The sequence below is a fragment of the Gossypium hirsutum genome, chromosome D05 (assembly GCF_007990345.1).
Source record: "Gossypium hirsutum isolate 1008001.06 chromosome D05, Gossypium_hirsutum_v2.1, whole genome shotgun sequence".
NCBI classification, from domain to species: Eukaryota; Viridiplantae; Streptophyta; class Magnoliopsida; order Malvales; family Malvaceae; genus Gossypium; species Gossypium hirsutum.
Genome location: NC_053441.1, coordinates 3,911,911 through 3,937,637, shown reverse-complemented (window position 1 = coordinate 3,937,637; position 25,727 = coordinate 3,911,911). Strand labels below are relative to the sequence as shown.

Here is a 25,727-nt window from a genome sequence, read left to right as displayed (position 1 = left end):
GGTTGTAAAAGAGGGAGAAATCAGTCAATATATTTCTCAAATTTTGGAAATGAAAAGAGAGAATAAATAGCATAATAACTACAGGTCTGGAATTTTCTCAGACCCAAAGGTTCCATTTGCTAAAAATGCTAAATTTTATTAAATTGTTTAGTTAATAGTTTAGAGAGAAAGTGACTTCTGGTAATTAATATCTTTTATTTCACCTTTTCGTAATTTTCCCCGCCCCAACGAAACCTAAAATGCTAAAACCCCACAAAAACCCTAAAGTTCCTCCTAACCCTAACATTTCACTATTTTTCTCAGAAAATGCCGTCTCGGTTTCGATCTCTCTCAAAACCAACATTCTCTACCCTCAAATCCGCCATTAACAAACCAACCCTTAAACCAAAACCCGCCTCTTCTCTCCTTCCTCCTCGCACTTCTCCCACATTTTCAAGGTAAGCCCTTTGAAAACCTTATCATTAATTATATGCCCCTCTTTTCCAATTCTCCAATTTTATTAACGACGCTTTAATTTATCCCTTTCTCTAATTTGGGTTTCCTTTAAATTACCAAAATTTTGCTTCTAAATTGTCAAGCTTTAATTTTTCAGGTCTGTTTCTCAATTGGGTTGTCTTCAATCTCTGCTGCCTCTCCACTCAGCCGTGTCTTCAGCTCGGTTAACGTCGTGTCTAGGCATCGATTCGAGGAGCTCTAGGTCGTTGTCTCAGGGTATGCTTTGCAGTGGAAATCCAGGAGTTTGATAATCTCCAAAATGTTTGTAATTTTGTTTCTGTAAGCAACTTTTTTTTTACTTCAATAAATTAGTAAATCAATATTATTTGTTTAGGTTGTGACATCTCGTGACCATGATGTTCATGTTCAATGAATCCTCATTGAAAGCTATCAATTTTAAGACCATTTATCTATTCTTTGTTGGTTGCTTTTTTTTAATAGTTCTTAATGTATAGTTTTCCCTTTCTTAATGTTTTGTTGATAATCTAAACCAAGAGAAAGTGAAGACAGAAAGGTGACTTGAGTTCAGTTAGATAAGAATTAAGCAAGTAGGAAAGGCAAAGCATGAGAAGTTTGTGCTTGGTTTTCAACTGCTTAAGTTCATTAAATGTGCATCTGGTCAGATGTCACCCAATTAGACTTGTTATTGAAAAATGAAAAATCAATTTAGATCTATAATGGTTAATCTAATAGAGATTAGCCAAAAAAAAGAGCTAGGCAACTTAGGGGAGATTAAATTGTAATAACAAGTGAGTGAGAATAAATGTACATGTATGATGATTTGATAAGTTGGGTGTATTGGAACAGGGGTAGATACAAAGAAAGACACAACCTGAGTTGGGAAGCTTTCACATGGTTTGATAAGGTTTTGTATAACTCTTTAAGCTGCACTGAAAATTATTGATAGTAATCTTGCTTTGTTGGTCAAAGTTGAAGATTTTGTTTATACTCTAATATGATTGGAAATGTAGACTCTACCTTATGTTGACAATTTACTTTATGCATATACGTACTCTAATAGGCTCTCTATAGAATACAGATGACCGATATGTTCAAGTCCATAGCTCTCTATTTTCTTTCATTCTTTACTAGTTGGTTTTTCTTTTCTTTTCAATGTGATCTATAAGGTTGTTTGATTTGTCCCAGTCAATTAAGAATGTTTTACAACTGATGGCCCTTTTCCGTCCTCATTGTCCATTGATATTGATGGAGCTTTGGAGTCCAAACGTTGCTTTTTTCCTGTTGAAATAAATGATTCAATATATGTTGTAGTTGTGGTATTAATGTAGGGCCATAAGAATTGTTCAAACTTGTTTTGTTTTCTGCACTTTGGTTGTCTGTATTTTGAAATGCAGAGATGGTGCTTTTTTCTTTTGTTCAAATATCAGATTGAAATTTGGGATAGCTTTGTCCATGCATGCTAAATGACCAATTCTTTAGAAATTTCCGAATAGATATAATCTAAGGTGCCACTTTTGACTGCCCTTGTTGCAAGTTATCTCGTATCTATCGTAGATGTTTCATTAACTTTTTCTCAAGTAACATATAAGTTCCATAGCCAACAAGGTTTTTTTACATGTATCTCAAGTAAATATGTTTCTGGACCCCATTGATTTATACATTTGAAGTACCTTTATTCACCATTTAAAACCTCTTCATTTAGTTTCTTTTCTATAGTGCTCGCTAATGCTTCTTATTTTTATAATTTTGTACAGAACTAGGTCTCAGTGTGCCTCGATAACATAGCAAAAGTGGAAGGAATTAGCGCATGATGGATCATAGTCATTGCTTTCCATCTTGTGTTGTCCATTTGAAGATTTATTCTATTTCATAAGTGTGTCCTTTTTATTATTAATTGAATTGAAATTTCAAGTCTTGGATGATGGACATAACTTACACTGCAAGAATTGTGTTCACTTTACACAATTTCGGAAATTCTCTTTTTAGATTTCTGTTAGGGAAATTGATTGAACTAGTTTACTTTAAATTATAGAACTGCTTTGCCATTTACTCCATTTCTGTCATAGCTCAAATGTCTTTTTGTTTAAAATAATTTCATATTGTAGTAATGAAAAGTGAAAGCAATGAATTGATGCATGATCCCATTCTCCATTGTCATCCTATTCTACCAGTAAAAGCTTCCTGGTTGCCTTCAAATAGACCCGGAATTCATTTATTCATGTCATGTTTTTGTTATTTTCTCTAGTCCTAATTGTATGTTCCGTGTTATGTTCTCATGTCATGTTTTGATTATTTTTCCCCGTATTTTTTTGTATCATGTTCAAAATTGTCAAGTATACCTTCAAATCCATTTTTAATCCTTGGCATCATGTGTCCGGTATACCTCTGATGTGTCCCCTTCTTTGCCCTTTTCGAAGACGGTTCTGTTTAGTTTAGGTGTGGTTTCAGCAGAGGTACCTTGTAAAGTGATGTTATGACTATATTAGCTTCCTAAGCATCAATTAGTAGTAAGGAAGGTGAAAGAGATGAGGGTGTCCCCATGTGTCTTCCAAAGTTTGCCTTGGCTGTGGTGCCCATGTCTAAACCCATTAGCGCGACATTTGCATTGCTTGTGGGACCTTTTTCCCATTCCATCACCCCCAAAAATATTGCTTGCCATTGTATATCTTTTTCAATTTTAGCATGTTGACGTATTCGTAAAAACAATCATGTGCTTCCATGCATCATTAAACACAGCCATCGCAAGGAACAAATTGGATAATGTTTGCAATTTGCGTGGTCGAACCGTCCCTGTCCGGTTATCCTTTTTTTCCTAGCTCCTGAAATCTAAACATATGTCTCCTCTACTTACCCTTATTTTGTATTCACATAAATTTTGACATATTCATATCGTTTTTGCACGCCATGTAATTCTATCCAAAACTGTGAAGTTTACCTTCTTTACTCTCTTGCTATGTGGCCCTGATCATACTCATTACCTTGTTGCTCAACCAAGGTCGAAACCCTAAACCTTAGGTTATAAACACCCGAAGAAACGTGATTTATGTTGTTCCATGTCATTTAGTAAAAAGTGGAAATGAAGATGATTAAAAGGACAATAGATAAAAGTAGTGTATCTCTCTATCCATCAAAGAAAAGAGAGCAGAAACCTGCAAATTGTGCAGGTGCGGAGTCATTGAAGGGGACAGCGTCTTTTACAATAGAAGCATCATGCAAGCAAATATGTAACTCTTGCTGCATGGGTGCCCATATTTTCATTACTTTCTCCAATATATTTATAACATCATTATTTATTCCCATATCTGGATATTTCTATAATTATTTAATAAAAAGAACACTTGGTTTCCTTTTCTCAAATAGGAGCATTCAAAGATAACATGTAATCGCCTAATAAAGTTTTAAAAACATAAAAGAAATATATTAAAACTAAAATCGATATTATGGTTATTGGAATGGCAACAAAAAAGATGAGTAAGTGATGGGGTATTGAAGACTGACTCATATGCATGCGGGATGGAAGCGGGGAGGCATGCATGTGACCACCGCAAATTTCGCTTCGTTTCTGTTTCCATACTAAATTAATTAGTGTCTGTACATATATTAACAACTGACCTATATATATACTACAGCATTAACCTCTGTACTGTTATTTCAACAAGACAAAGGCAATGAAGAAGTGGTTAAAGTGTTAAGAATATTATTTTACTTAATTAAAAATGATTTTGCAGGCCTATGGGATTACCATTGCCTAGGATCGTGCATAGACAGAGGTATCGTCAACCAATAATGCCTACACATAAATAAATAAAGGGAAAAGAAAAAGCATTTGTAGTTGATAACTGATCGTATAGCATATTTTTCCCATTAAAACCTCTCCGGATTCCAATCCTTACACACATCACATGCTGCATGGTTTACTATATACACATAGAATAAATTCTTTTTTTTTGAAAAATCTTGAAAACCCAATTTTCCTGTATATTTTATTCATCTAGACCTGAATTTCCATGTTCATGTTTGAGTGAGAACCAACCTTTTTTCCCCAAGGGTAGGGAAACTTGTGCAAATGGTATTCGCAGAAAACGATGTTAACTGTTACGGGATAGGCATTGATTTCATAAACATTCTCTGTATACATGTAAAAACTTAAAAGCTACTTCGTCATCCCATTTCTTCTCACTGAAATTTATGTTGATCATTAAGCATCATATATAGTACTACGTTCTAGTCTTCAACAACAAAATAAGGATAGGAGAGACGACTGTTGGTGCATTAGGGTTGGTATTGCTTGTGCTTGCACAGTATTCCTCTTTAAAAAAATCAAGTTTGGCCAAAATTTTTTTGACCTTATATGCCATTAATTCTAGCTAACAGCGTAGAGACCTTGAAAACGGTTTTGCAATATTCAGCTTCTGTCGGTGGGGATGGACCTTGAATTATGTTTCGTGTGTCTTCAGTCTATTGACAAAACCAAAACTCCATGTGACTTGTACATTTTCATGCAACCCTAAATAAATACAATGATTCTTGACTTTATATCTTCTGCTGGTTGCAAAGCAATTGTAGAAATGATATGGATGGGAACTTATGCTATAAATACTACAAAATTCTAACTAGCTTGGGGAAGCTTTAATGCATTAGGTTAGATATTTCGATATAAATAATCTAATGAGCCCGTAGTGTTGATTAATTATATTTTAACTACTAATCTAATCTAATATCAAGCAATTGATTATATTGTGAAATATATGTATATATAGACTGGAGCTTAGAAGTCAAAAGAAAGAATCAACACCGAAAAATTAAAATTAAAATTACTAAATTTGCCTCAGGTAAGAAAAGTGGGGTTTATGAGTTTGCCAAATTTGGCAGGAAAAAAGCCCAAACTCAAGAGAAAATTAGTCTACGAAAATTATCAAAAACAAAAACTGGAATTCACTAATGAATTCAATAACTAAATTAATTCTGGGGGGAAAAAATTAAAGAACTCTCGACCTTAGTTAAGGTACTCTACTCTAGAATCAGCTACCTGAAATCAGGGCCCACGTGTTGGTGGATCAAGTAATCATCACCGTTGGATACATCGAAAACCATGTTCTGATGATGGTGGTGCATGAATGGTTGCTGATGGTGCTGTTGAGCCCTTAACATTTCCTTCTGTCGCCTAAGCTCCAGCACCTTGCGGTGGGAATTTGAATGCTTTGTGAGCACGAATGTGGGGCTAGCAGCGGGTCGGTATTCGGGCACAAGCCGACCCGATTTATACCTCACGCCACATGCATTACATAATGTTTTGGGACCCATGGGGCCAGTCCTCCACTGCGGCGTCTTATCCGTAGCACAATGAAGGCACTTCCGCCCATCCGAATTTGCTACGCCACCCTCTTTTTTCTTCGACGATATCGTTTTGACGGGCTTTTTACCAGGGTGGTTCGGTGGAGGTGGTTGCACCGGGACGACGATGTCAGGCTCGGAAGATGAAGTTGTCGGGCTGAGAACAAGGAGGCGGGAGGCCCAGTTGCATGGCGCAGCACGAGACCGTTTGCTCCTGGCCTTGGCGGGCACCGACATGTCTGGATGGAAAATTGGGTTGTTGGTATTGTTACTGTGGTTGTTGTCACCATTATCAATGGCGTCGTTAATTTGGTTGGGCAGAACGGATTGAAACCCTCCGGTCTCTGATGATTCATCGGGTCGGATTTTTATTCCGGATATCAGCTGGTGCTTTTGCAGGTCATCACTTGAAAATGATTCGTCCACGAAATTTGACAGCCATTCTAGCTCAGCTAAATCATCACACTGTATAAAAAATATATATGATTATCAGCCAATTTTCATTTTCGCTTTTTTTTTTTACTTCAATAAAGCTATTCACACAGCTTTAACCAATTTGCACTTGCCATGCACATGGCTCTTAATCTTTATCTTTGTTTGGTTGCCAGGAAAATAATCAAAAGTAGAAAATACGCGAAATCTTTGCTTACGACTCACTATACTTTTTGAAATTCGAACCAAAATTCCGAAGATACGTAGTTGTAAAATTTATTTAATTGGCTTGCGGAAGCAGTAAAAATAATGAGCTGAAATTCACATATATATTCCAGTTTATTTATAAAAAAAAAAAAACCAGCCATATTTTATATATATGATTGCATGTAGGGGGGGATTACCGGCACATAAAGGTCAGCGGAGGAGTGACCATCGTTAAAAGCACGGGAAGCAATACCGGCGACTAAATTGGGTTGGGAAGCAGAGAAGGAGGAGGAATTGCAGGTGTCGAAGGGAGTAACGGAGGAAGAATCGGTGGAGTGGACAGCAGCGGAGAAGGAGTCGAAGGTTTGGTCGGTTAAAATGGTATCGTCGTTGGAAAAATCGAGCAAGTCCTCGACAATGAAATGGTCAGGTTTGTCAGGCGTGAATTGGGAACAACAGGTGGTTCCTGGAACGAATGCAGGCGCCTCCATGGCTTTGATTTGGGCGGGGGGGGGTAATACGTTTTCTTTATTTGGAAGGGGAGGTGGCGTTAAAGAGAGAGTATAGTGAGGAAAATGTGTGAGTGTAGAGAGAAAAGAGAGAGAGGTGTGGGGAGTTGTGGTTTTCAAGAGAGAGATTGAGGGTTTATTTGCGTTTGAAGGGGGCTGGCGGACAGCTAAACTAGTGCATTTTGACGACGTTTTTATTTTTTTAATAATGGAAATTTTAAATAATTTAAATAAACTTTAATTGAGATAAAGGAAAATCTAGTGTGAACTTACTTTACTGCCCTTTTCTTTGGGATTTTGCCCTTTTGGGTAATGCTATTATATTAAATCGATCCACTTTCAAACTAACATGCATGTCTCAATTTATTCTTTTATTTTAGTTTATTGTTCATTGCTTTTTTTTTTAAAGAAAAACAAATATAAAAGAAATTTTTTTAATTTGGTTCTTTTAAAGTTATATATGTAATCAAACCCCGATGTTTTAAATTAAATAAATTTTTTTGTTAACATTAAATATAAAATAAAAATATTTTCAATAATTGTTGAGGGGAAGTTTTTTTTTTTTAATTTAAAGTATTAACTGTCTAAAGTTGGCTAACCCTTCAATAAATTAGTATTGTTTTTAATCGAAATTTTGTCTATCAATTTTTCAAGTACTTAAAATTATTTGAAGAAACATCGAGTCCAATAGAATATCAACGTTTCATTAAATCATAATAAGTAGGATTTGGATTTGTATCTTATTCATCAACCTCCATCTGGTATATGGAGAAGCTTCTTGTGGAAGATGCGTTGCATGCTTTGAGTATGAGACTCAGCACCATGTAATTTCCCTTTTTTAGGATCCCTATCACAACGGAAAAATAAAACATCCATGGCGTTGACGACAATGTCAATTTTGCAAGGGACTTACCCCTTTTCGTTTAAGCTTTTTTTTTGTTGTGTGTGGGTTTAAAAGTACAAATTAGTGTCAGCAAATTACAAAATCAAATCAAAATGAAATAAAAATAAATTATGAAGTAATCAAATTAAGATTTACATAACGACCAAAAATTTAGATACATGAAAATCAAGACTTCTACTTTTATCTACAATACTAATGCCTCACTGACTTAATTCTAAAAATATCATCATCATACGTGAACATGATAGTGGTAAAAAAGTATAGTAAATTTCAAACCTAATTATATAGTTATCTAGTGTTAATTAAATTGACATTTAAATTTCAATATATGATATCTTCTATATATAAAATCAAATAACAATTAGAACCCATGAAAATTACTCAAAAATAGCTTAAAATGTTAAAAATCAAATCACCCGTACAAAATTAAAAACGACATAAACCTAATAATAAGTCATGATCCGAGGGTTAACAAAATCAGGGGGCTACCATCAAGGTGGGGCCCGCAAGTTTGGTTTCCATTGATGATAAAAATCTAACCGCACGTGTAGTTGATGATAGTAGATGATGGTGATGATCACCCAAGTGAACAACAACTATAAACACCACGTATTGCACACAATCATTATTTCATTGCTTACAACTCCGGTTTACTCACATCCCACATAGGGCGATGACAGTAATTTAAATTAAAATTGTATTTTCCTGTCAGAATTAATTAAACATAATTTACTGAGCATCATTGGTTAAAGAAGTAATTAACAAATTAATTAATCAATGATTAGGGAGAGGATAAAATTTTATATCGTGTTAAAATCCAATCCTTAGGAACCGATCTTTTAGACTTGTCGCTAAGGCTTGTGCATTAGCGTCCAAGTTTACAGCCCGATTCCTCTGCTTTATTTTCCCTCGAGAGTTGCGCCTATGATTTTTAATTACGTTTCCTTCTTTTAAAAAAAAATAATTTATTCTCTGATATTCGCTCCTTTCTTTAATTTTTTTTTTAATTTCACCTGCTAATTCGGGTATTATATTCAAACCCCACTAATAAGCACGATTATTACAGCTAAACTTGATTAGTTAAACGGTCGGGATTTATAGAAGAAGGAGATGCCAACAGGGTTCTTTCACTTTTTCGACAAAACTGCCACGTAGGATTACGAACGAGTCAATCTATTGCTAATTAATGTGAAAAATATGCTCTATTACGTCGTTTAACCTATTTTTCTGCAGTTTTATTAGGGAACTAATATCTCTATTACAGCACAAAGGAAAAGAAATAATTTTTTTTGTTAATTATTGTCTTAAAATGTATATTTTAAGTTATTTATAATAAATAATATATTTTTAATACACTGGAAAGTCTTATATTTAGTTAATATTACTTGTTACCAAAATCCTTCCAATAAATCCATGGATGTTTTATGGTTTTGGAAATGCGGCTGCATGGTGCAACTATCGATTTAAATAAAGTGTTAGGACGCCCACGTGGCAAGTATCAAGAAGCGGAGAGACGGAGAAGGTGGGTCCCCTAGCTGACACCAATCCCGAAGCGAGTATACTCCGAAGAGAGGATAAGGTTTTTACTGTTCACAAATCTTATTTATTTCTGTAAAATAATTCTTTGATTTTAATGCTATTGAGAATTTTATAGTTGTAATTTTTTCTCCTTTTTTCTTTTAAGCTTGAATTAAAAGTAAAGCCTGAAAAAGTGAAGGTACCGAAGGCATTGCTTAGCGTGGAGGTCTCCATTTAACAGACCTTTTTATTTCTCACTCACTTTGATATTTTTCTTTTAATCGTAAAAGGAAATTGGGATTTGCATGAATGGGTCCAATTTGCACGTGATAGGGGGCGGGAGGGTGGGTGGTGTCAGCAGCCCATGTGAGTGCATTGCCTCGTGTCAAAAGCCAGATCTGACGGTGATCAAATGTAGTTTCGGGTTTCCATGATGCTTCGAGTTGGACCAAATGAGATAAGACTTAAAAAGGCATAGGAGCGTATACATAAATAAAAATATATATTTGTTCCAAGACATTAGAGTGTGTATTATTGTGGTTCTTCTAGCATATAGTTTCAACGATAACGTTTGTATGATAAATAAATAAATAAAAACCCGATAACGTGAGGCCACGTGCCGAGCGGTCACGTGAGTGATGTTGAAGACAAACGTGTCTAACATCCACCGTCTCTCCGCACAGCTCACGTGGACCGGGACGTTATCATTTTCCTTCCGGAATGGTTGCTTATCTTTAGGCCCATTTTATTAAATAAATCTTATATAAATAAATGGACTTAATTCATTGAAAGCTAAACCCACGTAAAACATATAATTGATTATGATAGTGGGTGAAAAAAATTAGATTAAAAAAGTAAAATTAATATTTAAAATTTATTGGGTTGCGAGTTTTAATTTTATTATTATCGAATTTTTTTTGATTTTATATAAAAATATACTTATAATAATATAACTTATTTTATATATAAATTGTAACACTCCTAACCCAAATCTATCGCAGAAATAGGGTTACAGAGCATTATCAAAATTTACAGATTAATTTTCAGACATTTCATTTCATCTAGCATTCATATTTGAAACCAACCAAAATCAAAACATTAATGAGCCAACGTTGGCCAAATTAACTTATACATGTCATTATAACCAGAATCAAATCATCCAAAATTATCGATAGAACCAATCGAGCTTTCGATAATCTGTAGGGTAAATAAAAAAATACGTAAGCAATGGATGCTTAGTAAGCTCGTGTAGTATTTAATCATATTAGTTCATTTAAAATATGAATTCTATACATATAAAAAATAATCCAATATTAATACCATAGTACTCATGAAGCTATATTCATCAACTCACAAGGTGAATAAATTCACAGTAGGACTTTATATAACTTTAACTCTTCATAATTTCTTTATTTTCATTTTCATTTCTTTACTTTCGACACTTATTCCATATGCGTGACACACAAATCATAAACATATCATTCAATCATAGTCACAAGCTACTGCATTTAACTAAAGCCTTTACCGAATTGATCACATGATAAGTCATTTCATAAGAAATTGCATAATTTAAACCATACCACTTTTTCATGTACACTAGCATATTTTCCTTCAAATACATATCATTCTATTATCGTTTCTTCATAAGTATATATCATTCATTTTATTATTTTGATATTTCATGTACCATCATTTTCATGAATTTCGCGTTCATACCGGTAATAGTTCATTTCAAACTTATGTTATCTCACTTCAGAACTTTACCCATTATATCATTTAAATACCAATGGTTACATTTATTTTAGATCAATACCAATAATAATCTATAAATCCTTCAATTCAACCACATAAGTCTTTTACCGTTTCTTTCTGTATCAAAGAACGACTTACGGATATGAGTACATCGTTTTCAGAAGCCCGACGACTGAACTTAAGCTCATGAGAGCTAAACAGATAGTAAACACGAAAGTCTGCAACAAATACTAAACCTCGGTTTACTTGGGTAATTTGCCGTCAATTCATCCTTTACATTTGTAATGCCATAACCCAGTTATGGTCTTATCCGTCAATTCATCCTTTGGCACTGAACGATTGTACTCAATCCCGCGTTCAATCCAAACTGGGTATTAAATTCGATAATATATTTCCAATAATAATTCAATTCCATGTTTTCTATTACCCTTATTATTTTTCATATTTATCCCTTTGAAATTTCAGAAATTCGATGGATCTCTGAAAAAGAATTGGCGGTAAAAAAGATCTAGCCCGGACGGGTGATCTTGATATAGCCCTTCCGAAGAATATGTGAAAAATGGATTTAGCCCAGACAGGTAATCCGAATTAGGGTCTGAATTTAGCCTGGACTGGTAATTCAGATCCAATCTCATTAGAGTAATTGTCATTACAGGGGATTTAGCCTGGACTAGTAATCCCGCTGTAAGAAATGAGGTTCGCGGGAGTGTGCTCTCTTCTTGGACCGGTAATCCCGCTGTAAGAAATGAGGTTCGCGGGAGTGTGCTCTCTTGTAGGGGATTTAGCTTGGACTAGTAATCCCGCTGTAAGAAATGAGGTTCGCGGAAGTGTGCTCTCTGAATTGAAAAATGTGCGCACATGAATATAAATTGACGGACCCGAATTTGTACACTAAAGTGTATCCCTGAAAATCCATCGAAATTCTGAGAAATTCAACAGAATAAAAATAGAAAATGGTAAATACTTAAAATCATGAAATTAAACTTGCAGTACATAGAAATGATAATTATTTGATATACTAAAACTTGAAATACATAGCAACTTTGTTTGAACTAGAATTTGCTGAATTTATTTTTGTTTTTCTTTGATTCTTTGATTTGTGATGCACATAACACTATTGTTCTTCGTTCTTTGTACCAAGTTTTTTACTTTTTGGATAAAATACAAATACTTATAAAAAAAAAACAACAACATAATTTTTGTTTGAATAGGTTTTGTCAAGCCCTCACAAAATATCTCTTTTAAAAGCCCAAATTCGCCTAATAGTTTCAGGCCTCTCCCTTTGCAAAAGTTCAGACTATGGATTCAATCCATGTGCGAAATTCGGGCCATGAGGTCCAAGGTGTTTTTCGGGTTTGAAGATCCTTGGGAGAAATTGGCACATTCGTTGCGACAGAGAAAAGAACACGATTCTTTCATTCGACTTCGACGAGAACAAAAATGGAAGAACCTGTAACAGAAAACCGAAGCTCTTAACCCGACTCAGATCCAACCCCAGAAAAGCAAGACAAGTGTGAATACAAAATAATGGACAAGAAACGAAGTAATCCAATGGAGTGGTTGAATCAGATGGTAGGAGAGCCGTATTATTTCTTCCATTTCCTAGCTTTCTTCTCTTATTTCATCGTTCGGAGCTCTGCTTCTAATGTCCTCTCCCCTCAAATCACTCAACTACTCTTTTATAGGGTAATTTCTCATTCTACCCCCTACTCTTCTTTTTCACCAGCCAAACCCCATTTTTTTCTAACCTTAACAGATCTCCAATTTTCCTATTTTGGGTATAGGAAATTCAAGCGGTTTTGGCCTTCTTTATGCTGATTGCATACAAGGTAATCGAGTAACTTTGAAAAAAAGTTTTCTTTAATGGTGTGATGTACTGGTTTTTTTCCCCGCTTTGCAAGCAGATGGCAAGAGAAGAAACATGGGAGGCTTTCATTGCTGATACATTGTTTTTTGGAAAGGTAAGGTCACCCATTTGTTTGGTTTTTTTTGTTTCATTTTATTGGATATGATTTGCAACTAAAATTTCCCTTCTTTTCCCAGATCTTTCTTATTGCCCTTACTCTAATAATGGACTATCACTTGACTTTGTGGTATTTAGTGGTGTTTTCAGGTATTATTGTTGCTTATCTTGCTAAGATAATTTTGTAAATGCTATGGTTTGTGCACAAATTGTTAGTACAACTTTAAAAATTGCAGGTTTATGATGACATTGCTTTTTATTTTTTACAGTGATATATGTTTTAACACAGCAACCTCCTTACGAAGAGCTTGGTACTAATGAAATTCCTTTCAGTTTTTCGTTATAGTTAGAAGAACAACTAACATTCCATTTTGATAGAAATGCTGTTTCTTTTGCTTATGAATTGATTTTCCTAGGTTCTGCAAGTAAACTGACACCATTGCAATTGGAAGCCTTGCTAACTGAAGGGAACACATCAAGATTTTGGCTGGTTGGTTCCAATTTTTTTTCTTGAATATTTAATGTTTAATAGCGTATAGGATGTTCTCTTTGTAAAATTGCATGCTTTTGGGACTTGGTGATAATTCTTGAAAAATTTAAAAGGAATGTTGGAAGTATATACGAAGAAGGTACAAAAGTCCCAACTTAAAGAAGTAAATTTGTAGATCAAGTTCTTTTGATGGTACAAAATCTGATATTCGAGTACTAATTTCCGATATAATTATTATTTAATGAACTTGAGACCCCTTTTTTTTGGTGGGTGATGACCATGTTTTCGGCAGGTAGAATTTCGTGCCTCATTTTCATCCAGCTGCAGACGTGCCAGTCGCTGCTTTCCCGAGCTGTCAATCACGTAAGTTGATTTACAAAATTATCTGTTTTGCTTGTTTATTGTCATTAATAAGTTTTCATTAGCATTCAATGTTCTTTGATCAGATACTCAAACAAAAATCTGTCATTCGGAATAGTTGACCTTGGACTTTTCCCAAATGCTGCAGAAAAATTCGGAATATCTCCTGGAGGTGAGTAACATATATTAATTACAAAGGGAGCTCATTAAGTTTTAGAACTTATTTTTGAATGTTTGTAATGCATTTACATGGGTGTCTTGTACTCACAGGGAGCATGGGACAGCTTCCTACATATATACTATTTGAAAACGCTATCGAGGTTTCACGCTTTCCCGAGTTCAATTTTGAAGCAACACCTACACCTCCTATAACTAAGGTAATGTGTTTTTGTTGCCAGTGCATAGTACAAGATGCAAAGATACTTGCTAGATTTTCTAATGCTACTACTGGTAATATCTTGTGAAATATGCATATTCATCTTATGTTTTTTCAGTTGACACCCCATGTTCGACGTTATTATATATTGTTTTCTTTTTGGATATTGCTTGTTGCAGCGGCTTCTTGCTCGCCATTTTGAGCTCGACCGGCATCTCCTTGAATATGTAAATGGGAAATAGGTTATTCATCTAAGGCTATATACCTGGCAGTTACTTGGATTCTCGATTTCCACTTCCTGGATGTACACCAAAAGAGAAGTAGAGCATAAACGGAGCTTCCTGGATAACCCACAAAGCTTAGGCTAAGATTCTTGTTAGTTCACTTTTTTGGCTTAGTGTAATCGATTGGTGGATTTTTGTTTATTTTGACAGTTAAGAGACTATTAAGTGTAGGCATCAAAGAAGGATATGAAATTACTCTTCCTGTTTTGTGGAACATAATACATATATATAATTTTGCTTTGATCTGTCCTCATATAGAAAATAATAATGAATTAGCTAATGGGTAGGAAACGTGCTTCATAATCACGGGGAATGAAGTACTGATATTAATAACGAGTGAAATAAAATAATTCTGTATTAAAGCAGTTTTGGTTTGGGCCATTGAAAGTGCCAAGTTCATGGGCTCGTACATTAAGTAGGCTACTATATACTTTCATGGCGGGACTATTGGGTTTCTAAGTGGGCTTTAATACCCATATTACACTCTCTTTATAAAATTAATGTTTATTATTTGAGGAGCATTCGATTAGAGCATTAATCTACTTCACTAGCGACTCTCGCTCAACAGTAAGGCATTGTCCCACTTGCCTTTGATAAAGAAAAATGAATAACGAGATTTGCATCTCATAAAGCAGCGCCGCCGAATATTCCTGTTTATTTAAATCCTAGTAAAAAAAGAAAAAGAAAGGGAGGGGTAATTGAAATGAGGAAGAGGCAGATGGAGTGGGCCAAGATCCTCTATTTCCGCGCCGTTGAGTGGGCACTGCCACTGCCACTACCATTCGCTTGTCGGCCCTCCCACTGCTCCCCTTTTTCACTCCTCCCTGTTCACTTTGTGCTTCGCGTGCCTCTTCTTGCCTTTGCATTTGCGTTGCTTCTTCACAAAGTTTATTATACCCTTTTTATATTTTTCTTGCCACATACTCCCACTATACATATAATTTTCTCTCAATTTTTGTGCTCTCTCCTTAATTAATTTGTTATGCGCCCCGCATGATCTCATTTCTTAAACCCTCACATGTTTATTTCTATTTCTCTTAGCATTATTCACCAATATGTACTAATTTCATGTATAGGCAGGGCGGGGGACAGAATTAACAAACCAGGAAGCCATGACGGGAATTTGGAAGACCAAATCCTCTATCTTCTCACTTACTCTTTTTTTACGATGATTCATTGAAAACTTTATAAAAACATGTTCTTTTCCTAAATGGGGTTTAGTTGATACATGTAAATTTGATTTGGAAGACAGGGTTTTTAGGACCACTTTGCAATATTTGCAATAGTGAAAAAAAGGGCTTAATTTTATTTGTAACATTAAACGATTTCTATATATAATTGTCTTCTTAGTTTTGATGTTTATGAGTGGTATTACTATTTGTCTCAAATTGAATGTACCAAAAAGGGGATTGTTTTTTCACCTTTATTTGTTAGATTTAATGTTTGCTCTTTATTATACAAAAAATTGAAGTTTACAAAAGTTATAAAAGTTGGAGCCGACCTGAAAACTTCTGTATCACTCCTATTGTTTACTGCGCGTGAATTATGCTCTCCTTCAGAAGCGCGTCAGTAAAAGGCACATGATTTTAAGTAAGTCTTTTAACAGTAAAAAATAGTTAATTTTTTAAAAAAAAAGAAAAAAGAAAACATGGGCGAAAAATTAATAAATAAGTGACACCTGGGCGGGTAGGCTGGTAAGTGGTAAGGACTAAGGAGCACGTTGTAAAGCGAAAGGGAGTCTTCACGCGTGCGGGGGCCACACCTCGGGTCCCCCCACGTGTGGACCACACCCCCTAACCCCGAGGATATGGTCTGCTGGCGTCGACCTCACGTTACAATCACATGTGCTACACCTGTCATTCTGTTATTCGTTGCTCTAATTTTTCAAAACATAAAATTCTAAAAAAATGGAATGTCGAAATTTAGCGCAATCTTCTTAGTGGCACCGCTTTCAATGGAACAAGCGCGAGTGGCGGGGTATGTTAACACTTTCGCCAGCCCCCTTTGGCCTTTGTTTTTTTTTTTTTAAAACAACCTTTAACATATTATTGCACAATATGAAATAAAAAATGACCACTAAACAACATTATTTCACTTTTTTCCCTTTCTTTTTGATATTAAGCCATTAATGGCCCATGCCACCTTATCTTTTAAGTTTTCTTTAGATACCTATGATTTTATAACCAAAGCAGAAATCTGCTACATAAGAAACTCTGGAAATGACTAATAATTTCATTCAATATCATGTATACCCCAAGCTAAACACAAATTAGTATTTACACTATCATTTCTTTTAATGTTAGTACTCATCAGTCTCAAGCTTATCACCTCTTTAATTTTGTTTTCAACTGTTGTAAAATGTCTATTATTTCATTCCTTTCTAATCCAGCATTCCATCCAACCTCGTAAAGAACAGTTATCAATGCCTTCCCTTTGAATCTCCTCATTGCCCACATCAATTCATGCTGCCAATTGACAAAGCTCCCAAATTCCTTTACAGAACCTGCAACCAAAGAACAAATTATGATCCCTAGTTTCCTGCTCCTCAAACCACAATATTCATCCCTCTCTGAATAAGCCTTGGTTTTGTAGGAAGTCGATCCACAGAATGCTTTGGTATACAAAATGAGCTACTCCATGGGACCTTTTCCCTTCTCTCGCACCAAATCCTACTAACCAGGGAGATTTCAGCCTCCTAATTGATCAAAAATTCAAAAACTTTCCTCCAATTTGATTTCATTGGGATTTGCATCGATCACTCCCCTTTTAGCAATAATTGTAAAAGAAAAAGTGCTTAAAAACCTATCAAAGATGAAGCTCTTCTATCTTTAGATTCAAACTTGGTCTATTGTAATTTAATTGAAACTTAAATTCATTTTAGTTTTAAAATTAACTTAAGTGTATGAAATTCATAAAAAAAAATAATGTAAAGACGCGTATTTTAGGCTAAAATTTGATAGTGGATTAAAGTCTAATTAAGGATGCGAGTAGTCGAAGAATCAAACACCACTTAAGTTGGTCTGCCATTGCTTAATGAATTGGAAGCCTCAGTCTTTTTATTATTATTTTATTCATATTTTGAATAATTTGATGTGCATTGGTCGTTCATCATTAATTGACTGAGCCTATTTTTCATTAAGTGGCATTGACTCGTTTACTCTTTCAAACAATAGCTATAGAACCATTGCCGATTCTTCGAAAAAATTAAGTCTAAAATTCAACCTTTCTTCTTTTGCTGATAACGTATAAGTTTTCCTTTTGCCAACTAATTAAGACTGCTTCTCTATTATCATCATCGTGTTCATACTTGGAACTATTTTTTTTAAATAAAATAAAATAAAATTTATATTTGAAAAACACTGTTGGGTAAATTTTTAAATAGCATCCTAGGAATATATATATAATACTAAGGCACAATATATCATGAATTATATGAGAATATTAAAAGGGAGTTAAGAGAGATGATGATGATGAAGAGAGAGGAAAGGTGGTGTGATTTGAGAAACCGAGGCCGCATGCAAACTCTTCCATAATTTTTTCTTCTCTTTATTCTCAACATATGCATTCATACCTTCATTATTATTATTATTTCTTTAAATATTTGAATTTTGTTATAATCTACATAAATGGTATACTCTTGGAAATTTAATGTAAATAGAATCGTGAGAAAATATTACAGGGTGAATAAAAGTTCTCATCCAATGGATAAAATATGAGTTAGGCAAGGAGTAACAACATTAAAAATCAATAAAATTAGTCTATTCAGTCTTAACTCGATTGGTATGGTATTATTACCAATACAAGAGGACGTGAATTTGACTGCGTTAGAGCGTATTATCCTCATATTTATCTTATAATAAAATTTTGTTTAAAAAATCAATAAAATTAATGTCAATATATTCCATCATAGAATAAATATTATAAAAACAAGCAACTAATATGTTAATATATATTTTCCCCTCAAATCTTCATATATTTATATAGAACCAAACGAGCATATGTGTTTCGATTAGAAGAAGAAGAAGAGAAGGAAAAACACGCGCTGGAACTGTGAGTATGGATCTTATTAAGTTCAACCTTGGATATTCTTACACTTAATTACATATATTTTACACACACCGAAGTGACGGTCTTTTTAAGTTTTGTTTGAAAAAGAAAAAAAAAAGCAGCCAAGGCAAATAGGGAAGCAGCAGAAGCAATAGTATTAGTATGATTGAGATTTGAGAATGTGAAAACAAAAAACAAAGTCTGATATTCTGTCAGGTATTAAGGGGGGCTCTCTCTCTCTCTCTCTCTCTCTCTCTCTCTCTCTTGCCTTTTAACACCATTCCATGCCCATCATCTACTACTCACTCCCTCTCTCTCTTCCTCTTTTCTCTTTATTTTCCCTAAACAAGCCTCCCCATCTATTCTCTTCCTTCATATAGAGAAACCCCCTCTTTCTTTGTTTCCTTCATCATCAACAACAGTGATAGCAACAGCTGTTTTGTTTAATTCTCTTTATTCCATAGACGAACACCTTCCTTCGTTTCTATATAGTGTTACTGCTACCCAAAGCTCAGAATTTGTTAGTTTCTTTTTTGTTTGTTTGTTTGAGAATTTGATAAATGGATCTTTGAGACCTCGCCGGTGATCCCGTTTGTGTTTTCGTAGTTCCCGGAAAAGAGAACGGTGTGATATATTCATTACTTCATATGTTTTTTCACGTATACTTTTTTGAAAATGAATGCTATTATTATTTTTTTACTGAAAATTGTTGTTGGTTTTGATGGATTGTAGACGTGATGATGGCGGTGACCTCATCCTGCAAAGAAGGGACCAAGATAGCTATGGATAATGGTAAGTATGTGAGGTATACGCCCGAGCAAGTCGAAGCTTTAGAACGTCTCTACCATGAGTGTCCTAAGCCTAGCTCCATGCGTCGTCAACAACTCATTCGTGAGTGCCCCATCCTCTCCAACATCGAGCCCAAACAGATTAAAGTTTGGTTCCAAAATCGCAGGTACAAACAAACATAAATGTTCCAAATCTTCCATACGTTGTTTCACCTTTCAAACATATAGTAATTCGGTAACTTAATTCATTTTTTGATGATTTTATGTGGTTGTTGAATTTTTGTTTGTTTTTAATCACAGATGTAGAGAAAAACAACGAAAAGAAGCATCACGCCTCCAAGCTGTGAATAGGAAGTTGACAGCTATGAATAAACTGTTGATGGAGGAGAATGATAGGTTACAAAAGCAAGTTTCACAGCTTGTTTATGAAAACAGCTATTTCCGCCAACAGACTCAAAATGTAAGAACTTCATCTTCCTTTTCACGTTTCATATTTTTAAAGAAAAAAAAAAGAGGACTTTACAATACAATCATATTATAATTTTTTTTGAACCCTTTGCCTGAAAGTGTTTGGTTTGCTTTCAAATATGGGAATTTTTGTTAATTGCAGTGGTTTTTTTTTTGGTTGTTGTTGTGGTTGCAGACGACTTTAGCCACCACGGATACAAGTTGTGAATCAGTAGTGACGAGCGGTCAACACCATTTGACTCCTCAACATCCGCCAAGGGATGCCAGCCCTGCAGGGTTAGTAGTAGTGGGAAATTTTGTCACTGTTATACACTCCCATTGTTATGTCCCTTTCATTCCTCGTTTCTCTATGAAATTGAATCTTTGTTTTGTTGCTGTATAATTGCTAGTGCGCCTTATGTGCTTTTGTTTTTGCATTCCAGACTTTTGTCCATTGCAGAGGAAACTTTAACAGAGTTTCTTTCAAAGGCCACTGGAACTGCTGTCGAGTGGGTCCAAATGCCTGGGATGAAGGTAACTCTCTCTCTATTGTCATCATTCTTTTATTCTTTGTAAAATACTATTAAACTATATTAATGTAGTCCATTATTCATTGTCATTATCGATAAATTCTTATTATATAACAAAGCATAAAATCTTGCTAATCTTCTAAGCAACATCCTAACCCATATTTGTTATGTCAATATCGAGGACAACCCCACTTTCCCATTTTTCTATTGGTTACTAATATTTCCCTGTTTCCAATATGAGTTGGATTTTCTTTTTCTTTTAACCTTTAGAATTTTTTAATCTAAGGATTTTTTTAAATAATGAATTAATACTGATAAAGATAAAACTGGAGAACCAATTGTTAGGTAATAGCATGCTGTTATCTTTCTTTTAAATCATTACATACAGACTCCAGGTAGATTGTACCTTGGGACTCAAACATGCATATGATATTCTCAAATGGATCTCTTGTTTTTTACTCCCTTTGTAGAACATAACTTGAATTAAATAGTAATCGATATCATTATGCTAGTTAAGAAAAAGAGCTAGCCTTGTTAAAACTTCTTGTTTGATGAATAGTAATCTTAACTCCAAATGCCCGCGCCAATTTTACCTACTGGCTACTGCTAATATCTTTCTTACCTGTGCAGCCTGGTCCGGATTCTATTGGAATCGTTGCTATTTCTCATGGTCGCAGTGGTGTGGCAGCACGTGCATGCGGACTTGTGGGACTAGATCCTACAAGAGTAAGTTCATTTTTGCTTTCTACTGAAAAGACGTTTCTTGGCTCAAATTTGGAGAAGAATTGACTGATCAATATATGTTTCCTTTTTCATGTAGGTCGCTGAAATCCTTAAAGATCGGCCTTCATGGTATCGTGATTGCCGAGCTGTGGATGTTATAAACGTGTTGTCCACTGGAAATGGTGGAACCATTGAACTGCTTTATATGCAGGTAAGCTAATTAAGATCCCATTTCTCTTCCTTTTGATCTGCAATATTTGGAATTAATGGTGCAATTGCTTCTGGTAAAAAGTTCTAAATTCCTGTTGCTTTCTTTCAGCTCTATGCCCCAACAACACTGGCACCAGCTCGTGACTTTTGGTTGCTGCGTTATACATCTGTTATGGAGGACGGTAGTCTTGTGGTATACATGTTAACCATGGAGCTTTTACTATTCCTTTTGACTTAGGGTGAGTTTGGATGAGCGGTGCGTTTACCTGCGGTTAGTGTAAAAACAGCGGTGGCGGTGAGATTAGATACTGTAGCGATACTGTAGCGTGAGACAAAAAGTAAGCTAAACGCACCGCACCGCACCCAATCGCCCATCCAAACCCACACTTAATCTTTTCAGAAAATTTTTTTATATTCTGATTGTTATAATTATGATATGCTGCTAGGTATGTGAAAGATCACTTAACAACACTCAGAATGGTCCAAGTATGCCGCCAGCTGCAAATTTCGTGAGAGCAGAATTATTGCCTAGTGGTTATCTGATTAGACCTTGTGAAGGGGGAGGATCCATCATTCACATAGTTGATCACATGGATTTGGAGGTGTGTATATCACCTTGCTTCTATTGTTAAACATGCACACTTTACTTTTTTCCCCTGCAAGAGGCAATAGTTTCAATGTTCAACTTGCTTATTTGTAGCCTTGGAGTGTTCCCGAAGTGTTGCGCCCACTTTACGAGTCCTCAACATTGCTTGCTCAAAAGACGACAATGGCGGTAAGATATATTCCTTGCATCTATGCTCGGTGGTATTATATCTAATTTGCTTCTACAAAACTGTCTAGACATCAACTTGTATATTGTGCAGGCCTTGCGTCATTTGAGGCAGATTTCACAAGAAATATCTCAGCCAAATGTTACTGGTTGGGGGAGAAGACCTGCAGCCCTGCGTGCACTTAGTCAGAAATTGAACAAGTATGTTCATCCAACTATTCAGAATTCACATATTTTTGTGCAGTAGTAGATTGATTCTTGATAGATGGGAAACTAACATATTGCATTGTCCAGGGGATTTAATGAGGCTGTTAATGGGTTTGCTGATGAAGGATGGTCCATGTTGGAAAGTGACGGTGTTGATGATGTTACCCTCCTTGTGAACTCATCTCCTAGCAAGATGATGGGCATAAATCTTTCTTACGGTAATGGATTTCCTTCAATGGGCAATGCAATTCTATGTGCCAAAGCATCCATGTTACTCCAGGTAAGCTTCTAAATGTGTTGAAAGCATGTCAATAACAGCTTAAGATCTATAGACATGAAACAAAACAAAACTGTTTTCCCTTCCCAATTTTGTTATCACATGACCACAAGATAAACATTCATTGATATAACAAGCCATTGGTATAATAAGATTCATTGAAGATTTAGAGGACTCAATGAACAGAATACTTGTTTCATTTTCATGAATCTGTGCTTTTGTTTTATTTGTAGAATGTGCCTCCAGCCATACTACTCAGATTCCTGCGAGAACATCGATCAGAGTGGGCAGACAGTGGTATTGATGCTTACTCTGCTGCTGCTGTCAAAGCTGGTCCCTGTGGTTTGCCAGTAGCTCGAGGTGGAAGTTTTGGGGGTCAGGTCATTCTTCCACTAGCTCATACTATTGAGCATGAAGAGGTAAGTAATTTGGCAATTACTGTATAATCCTTGGGGATCAATAGGCACAAGGTATCCTAAAAGATTGTTCACTTTCTGTTGTAGTTCATGGAGGTCATTAAGCTTGAAAATATGGGTCATTATCGAGAAGACATGATCATGCCTGGTGATATCTTCCTCTTGCAGGTACTTGAGTTTTCACCAACACAATTCCTTTATTTTATGGCATGGGAAAATGTTTTGTTCTCATTTCTTGCAATATATAATCTCTTTCCTCTGTGATTCTGTCAGCTTTGTAGTGGAGTTGATGAGAATGCAGTTGGGACTTGTGCTGAACTCACCTTTGCCCCCATTGATGCTTCATTCTCTGATGATGCGCCTATTATTCCTTCTGGTTTCCGCATCATCCCTCTTGATTCTGGAATGGTAAGTGTTTATCATGCATGATATTATCAAAAATTCTGTCTTTATTGTCTTTTCTCGCTTTAGTTTCTTACTAAACGACTTTAAATGTAATGTAGGATGCATCCAGTCCAAATCGTACACTTGACCTTGCCTCTACTCTTGAAGTTGGAGCTGCTGGAAACAGATCAACCGGTGATAACTCTGGTCGTAATGGAAGCACAAAGTCTGTGATGACAATAGCATTCCAGTTTGTATATGAGATCCACCTTCAAGAAAATGTGGCAACCATGGCTCGACAGTATGTCCGTAGTATCATTGCCTCGGTTCAAAGGGTGGCATTGGCACTCTCTCCCTCCAACTTCGGCTCTCATGCTGGTTTTCGAACACCTCCTGGTACTCCTGAAGCACAGACACTTGCTCGTTGGATTTGTCAGAGCTATAGGTGTGTCAATCAATTCATTTTCATCCCCATTTCTCATAGTTGTGAACCGAATTCTTGGTTGTTAATATCTATCATGTCATTCTAGACTCAGGCTAATCAATATTTTCGGATTGTTCATCTCTTTGCAGGTGTTATCTAGGAGTGGAGCTGCTTGAATACGAAGGAAGTGAATCCATTCTAAAAACGCTTTGGCATCACACTGATGCAGTTCTATGCTGCTCTTTGAAGGTAGTCTGGCAATTGTCTTGTTGATAACAGAACGATACTTTTCACAATCTTCCTAACTGCTCATGTGCTTTAGTGAGCTACAATTACAGAAAATTAACTAAAATAATTGTTTCCTCATCATTCCGTTATTACCCCCACCTTGCTTTATATTAAACATAACCTGCTTGGTAATATATGCAGGCACTACCAGTTTTCACATTTGCTAATCAAGCAGGACTGGACATGCTTGAAACAACCTTGGTAGCACTTCAGGACATAAGTTTGGAGAAGATTTTCGATGACAATGGACGAAAAGCCCTATTTGCAGAGTTCCCACAAGTAATGCAGCAGGTATATATATTAGTATGATATAGATAAGTGAAAACAATATATATAAGGTTGATCATAATAGTTGATAATGATTCTATTCATCATTGTTATGGTTGAGCAGGGTTTTATGTGCCTTCAAGGTGGTATCTGCTTGTCAAGCATGGGGAGACCAATCTCCTATGAGAGAGCAGTGGCTTGGAAAGTGGTAAATGATGAAGAAAATGCTCACTGTATCTGCTTCATGTTCGTCAACTGGTCTTTTGTATGAAAAATTAGCAGAGAAGATAGGATGTAGGTATCAACTAGATTAGAAGAACTTCCCTTTTTCAATTTATTTTAGTCTTTTTTAGTTTGTAGAAACCTTTTAACTTATGATGGAATGATACTATTACAAGAATGTTGAACCTAATGGTATTTCTCCAGGGAGGGGGCATTGATTTTGGTTATACCCCTTTTTTTTTTCTTTTTCTTTTTTTTTTTTTGTATTTTGCTTCTTCATGCTTTAATTCATTGATCACTATCGATGCCCATTTTTATGTTTTTTCCAGTACTTTTCAGCTTTTCCTCCTTTCTTTGTATTTAAAACTCAATCATGGAGTTCTCTTTTGAGAATATTTGCTCCACCCCTTGTTTCATTGGACGTCTTTTCGTTGAATGCCGGTTTACTAGCAATTGCCTGTGACCCACTCTTCAATGATGCCTCACTTCTTTTTCTTCAAGCTGTTGAACTGTTGCAGACAATGTCTAAGAGCCTATGAAAGTGAAACTACCACAATTGCAATACAAAAAGACCCCAAATCCAATGCCTATGGTTCATCTTCCTTGGGCATAATTTTCTTGATCCATGACAAGTATTGATATGCATGTCATTTCACTGTGACAATTAATGTTTTTTTTCCAAAGAAGAAGCTGAGAGCATCTAACATGGAATCTAGCCATAGATCCTATGATGTTACTCATCCATATTTGATTTTATATCCCTTAAATGGCCAAACATATCAGTCAAATCTGCTATTGCTGGATGAACAAAAAAAGTTCTTGAAATGTGTAAAATCAGATAAGGAATTCTCAACCCCACCATGATTAAGTTATCTCTATTCTTACTTTTGCTTCAGATTCAATACTGAGTTTCACCCTTTATTCTTTTCTTTTCCCCCTTTATTGTACACTTGGAAAACAGAATTTGTCATCCTCCTAACTTACAATGCGCTTCGCTAAAGACTTCCACTAAAAAATAATAATATGATTATCAAATCTTCCATATCCTTCCACCATATTTGACCATTAACATCATTTTTCCATGTTTATAGACTGATATGCAGTATCATGATTAGTCTAAATTTCTTTCACATCTTGAGT

General features: G+C 35.4%; 4 protein-coding genes across 9 annotated transcripts; 3 read left to right on the top strand and 1 right to left on the bottom strand.

The window, feature by feature from the left end:
* Positions 1–63: 63 nt before the first annotated feature.
* Positions 64–2,505, top strand: LOC107906962 (protein NONRESPONDING TO OXYLIPINS 2, mitochondrial). Of its 5 annotated transcripts, none has more exons than XR_001686823.2 (4): positions 64–437; positions 593–774; positions 1,303–1,360; positions 2,211–2,241. XR_001686823.2 is itself a non-coding variant. In XM_016834123.2 (3 exons), exons 1-2 carry the CDS (start codon positions 307–309, stop codon positions 741–743), a joined length of 282 nt encoding a protein of 93 aa, XP_016689612.1. In that variant the 5' UTR covers positions 64–306; the 3' UTR covers positions 744–774; positions 2,211–2,241. The 5 variants fall into 5 exon arrangements, 3 of the variants coding, with proteins under 3 accessions (XP_016689612.1, XP_016689613.1, XP_016689611.1); XR_001686824.2 differs by having other exon boundaries at positions 66–437; positions 593–756; XM_016834123.2 differs by lacking the exon at positions 1,303–1,360.
* Positions 2,506–5,258: 2,753 nt separating this feature from the next.
* LOC121217554 (GATA transcription factor 12) lies at positions 5,259–7,112 on the bottom strand. The gene is made up of 2 exons (XM_041093179.1): positions 6,627–7,112; positions 5,259–6,255 (listed from the first exon to the last, which is right to left on the bottom strand). The coding sequence occupies exons 1-2, from the start codon at positions 6,918–6,920 to the stop codon at positions 5,482–5,484; spliced, it is 1,068 nt and encodes a 355-aa protein (XP_040949113.1). The 5' UTR covers positions 6,921–7,112; the 3' UTR covers positions 5,259–5,481.
* Positions 7,113–12,387: 5,275 nt separating this feature from the next.
* Positions 12,388–14,826, top strand: LOC107906964 (thioredoxin-related transmembrane protein 2). The gene is made up of 10 exons (XM_016834126.2): positions 12,388–12,798; positions 12,897–12,941; positions 13,017–13,073; positions 13,156–13,225; positions 13,345–13,386; positions 13,492–13,565; positions 13,858–13,928; positions 14,012–14,097; positions 14,196–14,302; positions 14,481–14,826. The coding sequence occupies exons 1-10, from the start codon at positions 12,640–12,642 to the stop codon at positions 14,541–14,543; spliced, it is 774 nt and encodes a 257-aa protein (XP_016689615.1). The 5' UTR covers positions 12,388–12,639; the 3' UTR covers positions 14,544–14,826.
* Positions 14,827–18,727: 3,901 nt separating this feature from the next.
* Positions 18,728–24,814, top strand: LOC107906965 (homeobox-leucine zipper protein ATHB-8). 2 transcript variants are annotated; one of them, XM_016834128.2, is made up of 19 exons: positions 18,728–19,256; positions 19,365–19,587; positions 19,721–19,880; positions 20,064–20,164; positions 20,311–20,401; positions 21,028–21,123; positions 21,218–21,331; positions 21,440–21,523; positions 21,777–21,932; positions 22,031–22,105; positions 22,197–22,303; positions 22,397–22,589; positions 22,820–23,005; positions 23,090–23,170; positions 23,276–23,410; positions 23,506–23,831; positions 23,960–24,059; positions 24,240–24,389; positions 24,490–24,814. In XM_016834128.2, the coding sequence occupies exons 2-19, from the start codon at positions 19,370–19,372 to the stop codon at positions 24,634–24,636; spliced, it is 2,520 nt and encodes an 839-aa protein (XP_016689617.2). In that variant the 5' UTR covers positions 18,728–19,256; positions 19,365–19,369; the 3' UTR covers positions 24,637–24,814. The 2 variants fall into 2 exon arrangements, with proteins under 2 accessions (XP_016689617.2, XP_016689618.2); XM_016834129.2 differs by lacking the exon at positions 18,728–19,256 and having other exon boundaries at positions 19,480–19,587; positions 20,328–20,401.
* Positions 24,815–25,727: the final 913 nt, after the last annotated feature.